General features: G+C 34.2%; 1 protein-coding gene across 1 annotated transcript; it reads left to right on the forward strand.

The window, feature by feature from the left end:
- Positions 1-5,294: 5,294 nt before the first annotated feature.
- LOC130622339 (uncharacterized) lies at positions 5,295-8,214 on the forward strand. The gene is made up of 2 exons (XM_057437797.1): positions 5,295-6,365; positions 6,504-8,214. Exons 1-2 carry the CDS (start codon positions 5,312-5,314, stop codon positions 7,025-7,027), a joined length of 1,578 nt encoding a protein of 525 aa, XP_057293780.1. The 5' UTR covers positions 5,295-5,311; the 3' UTR covers positions 7,028-8,214.
- Positions 8,215-10,482: the final 2,268 nt, after the last annotated feature.

Genomic DNA, 10,482 nt, shown 5'->3' on the forward strand with positions numbered 1-10,482 from the left:
CTCATTCCCCTAACGATTCTTTAAATTATTTTTTCACCACTAAAACGCATGAGACTTGTAGTTTTCAAAAACGATTTCATTTTTGATGAGACGCTGAATAAAAGGAGTTTAATCGCCGGCAAACGAAATCCCGCGCTTTTCCGTATATCACGGACTAGGCCCGTACAGTGAAAAGTATACAAAGAAAGTACCCAGGGAGTACACTCATTTCCCAAACGATTCTTTAAATTATTTTTTCACCACTAAAACGCATGAGACTTGTAGTTTTCAAAGATAATTTCGTTTTTGATGAGACGCTGAATAAAAGGCGTTTAATCGCCGGCAAACGAAAACGCGCGATTTCCCGTAAATCCGGGCTTGGCCGTATAGTCGAATGTATACAAAGAAAATACCCAGGGAGTAAACTCATTTCCCGAACGATTTTTTGAATTATTTCTTCACCACTAAAACGCATGAGACTTGTAGTTTTCAAAAATGATTTCATTTTTGATGACACGCTGAATAAAAGGAGTTTAATCGCCGGCAAACGAAAACCCGCGATTTGCCGTAAATCCCGGGCTTGACCCGTAAAGTCAAATGTATACAAAGAAAGTAAACTGGGAGTAAACTCATTTCCCGAACGATTTTTTAAATTAATTTTTTACCACTAAAACGCATAAGACTTGTAGTTTTCAAAAACGATTTCATTTTTGATGAGACGCTGAATAAAAGGAGTTTAATCGCTGGCAAACGAAAACCCGCAATTTCCCGTTAATCCCGGGCTTGACCCGTATAGTCAAATGTATACAAAGAAAGTAAACTGGGAGTAAACTCATTTCCCGAACGATTTTTTAAATTAATTTTTTACCACTAAAACGCATAAGACTTGTAGTTTTCAAAAATGATTTCGTTTTTGATGAGACGCTGAATAAAAGGAGTTTAATCACCAGCAAACGAAAACCCGCGATTTGCCGTATATTCCGGGCTTCACCCGTATAGTCAAATGTATACAAGGAAAGTAAACTGTGAGTAAACTCATTTCCCGAACGATTTTTTAAATTAATTTTTTACCATTAAAACGCATGATACTTGTAGTTTTCAAACACGATTTCATTTTTGATGAGACGCTGAATAAAAAGGAGTTTAATCACCGGCAAACGAAAACCCGCAATTTCCCGTAAATCCCGGAGTCGGCCAGTATAGTCAAAAGTATTCAAAGAAAGTACCCAGGGAGTAAAATCACTTCTCGAACGATTCTTTAAATCATTTCTTCACCACTAAAACGCATGAGACTTGTAGTTTTCAAAAATGATTTCATTTTTGATGACACGCTGAATAAAAGGAGTTTAATCGCCGGCAAACGAAAACCCGCGATTTGCCGTAAATCCCGGGCTTGACCCGTAAAGTGAAATGTATACAAAGAAAGTAAACTGGGAGTAAACTCATTTCCCGAACGATTTTTTGAATTATTTCTTCACCACTAAAACGCATGAGACTTGTAGTTTTCAAAAATGATTTCATTTTTGATGACACGCTGAATAAAAGGAGTTTAATCGCCGGCAAACGAAAACCCGCGATTTGCCGTAAATCCCGGTCTTGACCCGTAAAGTCAAATGTATACAAAGAAAGTAAACTGGGAGTAAACTCATTTCCCGAACGATTTTTTAAATTAATTTTTTACCACTAAAACTCATAAGACTTGTAGTTTTCAAAAACGATTTCATTTTTGATGAGACGCTGAATAAAAGGAGTTTAATCGCTGGCAAACGAAAACCCGCAATTTCCCGTAAATCCCGGGCTTGACCCGTATAGTCAAATGTATACAAAGAAAGTAAACTGGGAGTAAACTCATTTCCCAAACGATTTTTTAAATTAATTTTTTACCACTAAAACGCATAAGACTTGTAGTTTTCAAAAATGATTTCGTTTTTGATGAGACGCTGAATAAAAGGAGTTTAATCACCGGCAAACGAAAACCCGCGATTTGCCGTAAATCCCGGGCTTGACCCCTATAGTCAAATGTATACAAGGAAAGTAAACTGTGAGTAAACTCATTTCCCGAACGATTTTTTAAATTAATTTTTTACCATTAAAACACATGATACTTGTAGTTTTCAAACACGATTTCATTTTTGATGAGACGCTCGGCGACGTTAAGGCGGGGTCTGCAAAATACACACTTTTTTTAAATTGATTTTTTGCTGACTTTGAAGCTTTGTTGTGTTGTTTTAACAAACCGCTGTACCCAACTCGAATTATATTTGGTCAGTAGAACTCTTCGATCTTCAAAAAATGTAGGTACATGAGAATAATGTGGGATTCCTTTTGTGAAATACGAGAAAGTTTAAAGGGTACAAAATGAGGTATATTTTTGCTTGGGGCTGGCTTAATTTTTATGGAGAGACAATGAAAATATGTTTTTGTATTGCCTATGGATATGTATTTACAACTTCTTTCGTGAGATATGTCCAGCATATAGAAGAAATTCCTAAATTTTAAAGTTTTTTCTTCCAAAATTTGTTTTTTTTTATGTTGTGACTGCTTTCGTGCTGATAAACGGTTTTCTATTATAGTTGCCACATATGTCATGTAAGAAATGTTAAAAGTAATGTTTTTGCTAAGTATTTCAACAATTTGTTTGACTTATTTAGTAAAATTCAGCTAGCCCCAAGCAATTCTTTTTATCTCTGTTCTCCAAAACCAGTTTATTGCCGCCATTACCTGGTCTGCATTTTCTGGGTGAGCAGAAGGTCGTGGTAGCCATATTGAACTTTGTGGGATTTGTCCTAGCTAATTGAAAAATCAGTCAAAGCTATATCGCCAGCTGTGTATAATTTTATTTTTAAGAAATTAGCCAAAAGTTAGTTCAGTTATAGACAGTTATAGCAATAAACATCATAGAACATTTTCTATAGCTCTTCCTCTAGACAGGATCCCCTAGGTTCACAAGCGAAAGCTCTTTATAACCAGAGTATTGCAGATTATGGTTAAATACATTAGCTACATTTTGTTGTGATGAAATAAAATGCTTTTGTGTAGAATCTCATTTCTGTTATTAAAATTAATGACTATATATGTGTTCTGAAGATAGAGCTGTATGCAATTTTCCCCTTTATGAAAGGTTCACTATACTAATGTCCTCAATACCTCTATAGCTATAGGTATATACAAGTTAATTATGATCTCTCATTTGCAATACTAATACCTTGTTTTGTTGTTAGGAATTTAATTTTAGAGTAGTTTTTTATCATAATTTAAAGGAAATTAATGATAAACGAGAGTCATTAAATTATAGATACTAAAAAAAACAGTGTGCCTGAATCAATATAGAAAGAGTTGCGAAGCAGGGGGCAGAGTCTCCTATGTTCGCAAGTGAAAAGTTGTGCACTGAAGACAATGTGAAGGTTCCTTCTAGTTGTTAGTTTTTTATCATTTATTTGATATTATTTCTATATTTTTAGGTTTATTTTCTTCTGTTGAGATAGAAGTTTCTTACTAGTAATTTAGTTGATTCTCTACTGTGACAGTGGAATGATTATAACAAAAGCTTCACATTTGTTAAAGTTTTATCATTTTTTGTCTGTGTTCAAGTTATTGGGTTTGTCGTCCTTTGTAATAATATAATTTTAACCTTTTAGGCTTCGATTATGCATAAAGAATGAGGATTTCCCAGTACTAGTTCTTTCATTGGTAAAAAAAGCTTGGCTTAATTTATCAGTGGAGAAGAGAAAGACACACAGCCTTCAGAACTGTCTTGGTTGTCAAGAAAGTTTTAAACAGTTTTTGGCGTTATTTCCCGCGAAAAAAAACTCGTTTAAAATAAAAGCAGAGAGGAGTGGCTTATTCAGGGAAAAGGAAATGAAGGTTTGGCTGTTATATTTTATATAATTATATATAATCTATACAAATTTACAAAGTATTTAAATAAATATATGTGAATTATTTGCTTTACGCGTAGAATCGAATGACAGAAGCTGTAAACGGACTTAATGACGAATTTGCATCAAGATTCGAGAGTTCGTTTACATCCCAGTTTGAAACAATGTTGCTGGAGAAAAAGGAGAGCGATAAACGATGTCTTTTGCGCACAGCGAAAAAAGATATTGAGCATCAGTGGGCGGAAACATCTGTTGAACGGTATGAAGTTTGTTGTTAATTTAGACCAAAATCAATAAGTACATAACAGTCGGCATACTTAATCTAAAATATAAATTAAGCAACATTAAAAAGTTTGTTTTTTGCTTGTTCTTTAGTGCTTATGGAGTACCTATCTCGTTACGAAACAGAGATAAACTGCGGTTGCATTTAAGCTTTGAAAGCAAAATCGATGCTGTAAAACGGACAAATGACAATGTCGCAAAAATTACACAGGTAAAGAATGCTGTTTCAATTGTCGGAATGATATTGTTCAGGTAATGATAATACCAATATCAATAAATTTATTTAATTTTCAAGGGCCTTAAAAGACCTCATAGCCACACCGGACAGCTGGAAAACTTCGAGTGGAGCAAAAGCGAATGTTTGGAAGAAATCAACAATTATCCAGAAGGACATCAGATTAATTTTAGCGATTTAGCAAGACGACATAAATTAGTTAATAGTAATGGTCAGTCTCCCTTCGATTTTTAATTATTTTATAAAACTTGATGTGGTCTTGCATGTTCTTATACAAAAACGTGGTTATCTATTTCCTTTTCAATAAATTGGTTTCGATAGCAGACATGAAAATTTGTGGTTTGTAACTCCACGTTTTTGAACGTCATGCTTGTAAGATCTTTTTATCATGTAGCAAGTTAACTTACCAATTTAGTATCTATATTCAGGTATTCAACCACAAAACTGTGGGCAAGTTTTAAAAGAACTGCTAATTAACAATGGATGCAATTTGACCAGGTTTCGAAACTGTGTAACAGCAAACCAACTTAGCACTGAATTTACTAAAGTGAGAAGAAAAAAACGGAAGTTAGTATTATTATACATCGGAATCACACATTTTTAGAAACTGCTAAAATCAATAATTCTAGTTCTTGTGTAGTCTTTTTTTTAATCTAGCAGGTTTGCACAGCAACAATTTATTTAAAAGTGACACAATTTTTTTAGACTGGACATCCCTAACTTTAAGAACATGTCCTTTCTGTCCGTGTCCGTGGAAACAACAAACAAAGAAGTTAATGAAAAACTAAAAGATAAAATAACCACAGGGGAATACTCACTTGGAGATCTGATTGTGCCACAGTCATTCACCAAAGCAATTTTAAAAGAAGACAAGATAATACATGAAACTGTTGAGGTTAGTGGACGGAAAATGCCTTTAACAGAAATAAGAAAAAACATGTTGGAAAAGCATTTGCCATTTATGCGACTAAGATCTGATAAGGATTATGAAAACATGACACAAGAAGAATTGATTCTTAACTTAAAAAGAATTAACGAGTTCAGTGAACAAATGCCTTCAGAAGAGTATGTACATACCTTGAAGTGTTTTGAAAGGAGGCGTCATTTGATGTTTTGGCATGATGGGTCATCTATAGCTAGCCACAGCCATGTCCTCATGCTTGTTGCATGTATGTACGACCCTGCGTTATTTCTCACAGATGACGAGTATATGAAAAATACTAAAACAAAAATAAATGTGCAAGCTGTGATTGAAAAGCCGGAGTTTTACATTTTGGCCAGATGTCCTGCAACTGACCAGCAGCTTTTATATTCAAATGAACGCTGCAAAGATATCATAGAAATGAGGAAAAGTGTTGGACATGGTATAACTGATGTAATGAGATTTTTCAAGGGTGACAGTCCCGCAGCGGCATTTGAAGCTGGGCAGCAAAAAGGTGGCAATTTTTTTTGCCATTCATGCTCTGTACACGCTGATTGTGTTAGCAGTCTTGTACATACTTTTAAACAACAACATCTGTCCTTGCAAGATCGGGTCAGTCATGCTTTATCTTCTGTCGAATCATGTAATAAACTTAAAAGTGGAGCAGTAAAGTTACACAATGGATTGAAGAAGCATGAGCTGATAAATGAACTTCATCAACGAAAAATAAAGTTCTCCTGTGATCTCCCTACAAAGGAGTTAAACAACTTGCTTCAAGAGGAAATGCATGGAATTCAAAGGTTGCCAGCCCTCATGTTTGGGAAGTCCCATAGATCTTTGAGTGAGCTCAACCTTGAGGGATACGAGATATTAAATAATGAACCTTTGCATGATGTGTCAAACTACATTAAAAATATCTACTGTGAGCTTCCACATCATGTAGGTGCAAAGAAGAAGACTTTATTAGAAATAATTGAGGCTTCGTTTAATAACAAGGAAGCAAAAAATGCCTCTGATTACAGAAGAAGCCTGCTGATCGTAACAAATTGGGCATTAAAAAATTTAGAAGGTAAATATTTACTATATTTCTAAATTAGGGCTACAGTATTATTATCTGAAGATTTAGTTGCACCTGAATATGGGACCAAAAGAAACATAACAAATATAACTTACACCAATGTATAAACTAGTCTTTTCTTGTTATTAGGCCACTTTGCATTGAAACTGCTGATCTCACTTTCAAAGATCCAGGAAATATTGTACTTGCCAGCAAATAGAAGAAGTATGCCAAGTATTCTGCATTTGATAATTGCAACACACCACCACGCCATGTTGATAAAACTCCATATCCGTGGTAAATTAACATCACTGACAAAGAGGAAATTTTTTGGTGTGTATTACCATTCAATTATCAGACATTCTGGCACACAGCTACGTCTTGTTTCTGGTCGTACAGCCAACACTGAAAAAGAAGAGGCTAGTTTTAATCCCATCAAGACCGTAACTAAACTTACATCAAATAACCATCCAGAAAACATCATATGTAATGCCCTGATCAGAATGCAAGCCGCAATAAAATTAGGTGCAGGCCAAAATGCAGTGAGCAAAGATAAATCATTTGAGGAACTTTCCCAAAGAATACAGAGACATTCAACAGGTAGGTTCTATATTTTACCCAATGTTCTATCGATATTTTACGTTTTGACTTTATACTTTGTTTTTTTCATTTAATATATAAAAAAGATTATGTTATTTGTGCTCTGGTTACATAGAACAGAACGTCCTTTCAATCAACTAATCAACTGCCATGAAATGATGGTGAAATTAAAATTGACGTCGCCCTAATTTTTAGATTGCTATGGCTGAAGTATTTACATTAATGAAGAAAACAGCAATAGTTCTATTATTTATAAAAAATATAAAATGCGTTTTTTTGCTTAATATTATTGTGTAGTATTTTTATAACAGGGACCGTGATACCATTCTTTTGGATAGAGAAATATCCAAATGATCATGAATGCTTTTTGAAAAGAATAGCTGACTTTCTATTGGATTCACATAAATGGTGGGAAGAAACCAGTGATGGAATTATATTTAAAAGTGTTGATTCTCTACCTGGTGACAGTTCCTTGATTCTTCATCATTATCGATCGTCAACACTAAAAGAGGAAGAACAATACCTTCAACGGTGTTCACATTTAGCTCTTTCTTGCAGTACCTAGCAATGTTGATGCAAGCAATTTAAAATAATAAAACATTTTAAAACTTCAAGTGTCTTAATTTTACTATTTGGTGCTAAATTATATTATCAACAATTTTTATAATACTTTGACATTGTTTAACCTTTCAAAAAAATTTACAAAGTTTATTAACTGTCAATTTCCTTTGCATATATACCTATTTTGATTATTACAAATCTGATGTCAAAATATTTCGCTTACAATACTTTCTTTATTTGCGTACAAAAACTAGATGTAAGGTACATAAAACTTTTTGAAAATAATGAATAAGAAATTACCATGAACGAAGAATCATGGTAATTTCTGCACACCCTTACCATTGTGCATATAATGGCTGAGAATGTATGTATATTTTATATGTGTAACTGTTATACCTTTAGATTGTGGGAAAAATGCTTAGTTAATAAGCATTGTGTACCTGCGTTGAAAGTAACTGGAAAAGATGACAAAAAGATGGTACTGAAAAGTTTAAAAAGATTTGAAAATTACGTAGAAAGTCCAATCACAACTCCAAAAGCTAACAAACACAATACTACCACTACTAGCACTGAAAACAACTTAACACCAACCTCCTTATTTCCGCCACAAGTTGCTTCAACACCACATGCTGTTTCTGCAACCAATTTAAATACTCCCCTGCATCAATTATCACCAATTTATAAGAATGCTACCAATATCTCATCACCTGAAACACAAAAAAAACAAGAAAACATTACAGGTTTTAAATTCCAACCACCTCTATGTCCCACCTCATCATCCACTTCTGAGCTGTCAAGAACTTCTCTCATGATGAAAGCTGTTATTGGGGACATTCCACTAATATACCAGTACAATAAAACCAGAAAGGAAATGAAGGCTAATCCATGTCAATTAGCAAAAGAAAAATACCTGCAAATTATAGCAGAATTTGAGGTGAAGTTAAAATTGGCAGAGGAAAATATAAAAAAGAAATTAAAGAACTTGGAGTTGAGCTGCATTGGCACAAACAGCACAGCATTGTCAATGATCCCAAAAAGTGAGAATGAGTTGGCAAAATACAAAAATATTTTAACATTATTAAAATATTGTGCTGCCTTAAAAAAGGAACTTGATTTATAAAACAAATCATAACAGAGTCAATTTTTGCCCAGTAGAAATTTTTTTTTAAGAATTGTTGCGTTGTTGCAAATTATATTATATTATATATATGAGCATATAATCTTTAATTTACAGTGGAGAGACGTTTTGAACAAAATGTAGCGCAGTTACATACAGGAAAAATTTGAATAATTGACAGGCAGTAAAAAGTCACACCTTTCTATTCTTGCGGTCGGATTCGCGTCATAATACTGGTTGAACCAATCATGGGCCAGTATTCACATTAAGCAGCCATTATGAAATGGTGTACAAATGCCGTAATCGTAATGTTTTTGTAGCGAAACCTTTATAAATACAATACTGGATTTTTCGAAGAATTCTTTTTTTTTAGTCAAATCTTTAATACTAGTCGGTGGCCGTTGGAAAAATCCACGGGTTCGCTCGTCCTTTTTATACAGCATTGCACGCGTGTCGCTACTTGCGGTACCATTTTGCGCGACAGACAGACGTATACGGGTATTATAATATAGATGTTTTAGATACTGCTTAATTTTTGCCATTTCGTGACATTTTAACGCCGTTTTGCTTGTAAATTCTGTTTACTTAAGATTTCTATTGTGAAGGTTTGACTGTGAAAAGCCCACTTTGTACCCCATCGGAGAGCAACGAAGGAGAACGTTCCGACCGCAAGAATATATTTAACTTTTGTCTGCAAACAAAAAAATAAAATATATATTATTATAGTTATAATTTGTTTACCTGTCCACTTAAAAGAGAAAAGTGGCGTAAAGGTTGAAATAATTTTTTTAGCATTAATAGATATAGCTAGAGACTCAAAATAATATTTTGAATAGGCTGGTCAACAGCTTACACAAAATGGCCCATTTTACATTTCTTATATAATAGCTAGCTAGCTAGCTACTATCCATTGAATTTTTACCTTAAATCCACATCTTCCTGGATAATTCATTCTAGGGGATAATCAAGACATTAAAATACCAGTCTTAGAATGCTCTCTTAGAACAAAAATCTTCACAATGAGAAAAAGCCAATATCAGCAAATAAAAATCATTTTGCTAGCTAGGTAGCTATATACTCAATAAAACTGTAATATTCCAAAAGTTTATTTATCAATAATATTAATAAAGAACTGACTTACCATTTATTTGTTTGTATAACTCTTTTCCCCTCTTTAAATCTTTAAATGTGAACCAACAATCAACAATGATGACTGTCAGGGCAAAGCTTTATATCAAATTCAAAAATGCCACGAGGCCGCGCAATATGACTATTTTAGTTGAAAAACGCGGACCAGATAGCGCGTAACAACATTACTCGCCATAGTGTAAAATTGTAGCAGGCGAGTTAAAAATGCCGCGGCATTCAGAATGCGCCTTAACGTCGCCGACCGCTGAATAAAAGGAGTTTAATCGCCAGCAAACAAAAACCCGCAATTTCCCGTCAAAAGTATACAAAGAAAGTACCCAGGGAGTAAAATCACTTCTCGAACGATTCTTTAAATCATTTTTTCACCACTAGAACGCATGAGACTTGTAGTTTTCAAAAATGATTTCATTTTTGATGAGACGCTGAATAAAAGGAGTTTAATCGCCGGCAAACGAAAACCCGCGATTTTCCGTATATCACGACTCGGCCCGTACAGTGAAAAGTATACAAAGAAAGTACCCAGGGAGTAAACTCATTTCCCAAACGATTATTTAAATTATTTCTTCACCACTAAAACGCATGAGACTTGTAGTTTTCAAAAATGATTTCATTTTTGATTAGACGCTGAATAAAAGGAGTTTAATCGCTGGCAAACGAAAACCCGCGATTTGCCGTAAATCCCGGGCTTGACCCGTATAGTCA

Source organism: Hydractinia symbiolongicarpus, chromosome 12 (assembly GCF_029227915.1).
Source record: "Hydractinia symbiolongicarpus strain clone_291-10 chromosome 12, HSymV2.1, whole genome shotgun sequence".
Taxonomy (NCBI): domain Eukaryota; kingdom Metazoa; phylum Cnidaria; class Hydrozoa; order Anthoathecata; family Hydractiniidae; genus Hydractinia; species Hydractinia symbiolongicarpus.

Bases quoted from the DNA above. Each gene is read 5' to 3' on its own strand.
- LOC130622339 (XM_057437797.1), top strand. From the start codon at position 5,312: ATGTTGGAAAAGCATTTGCCATTTATGCGACTAAGATCTGATAAGGAT. The intron at 6,366-6,503 runs GTAAATATTTAC...TCTTGTTATTAG, and splicing joins GGCATTAAAAAATTTAGAAG to GCCACTTTGCATTGAAACTG.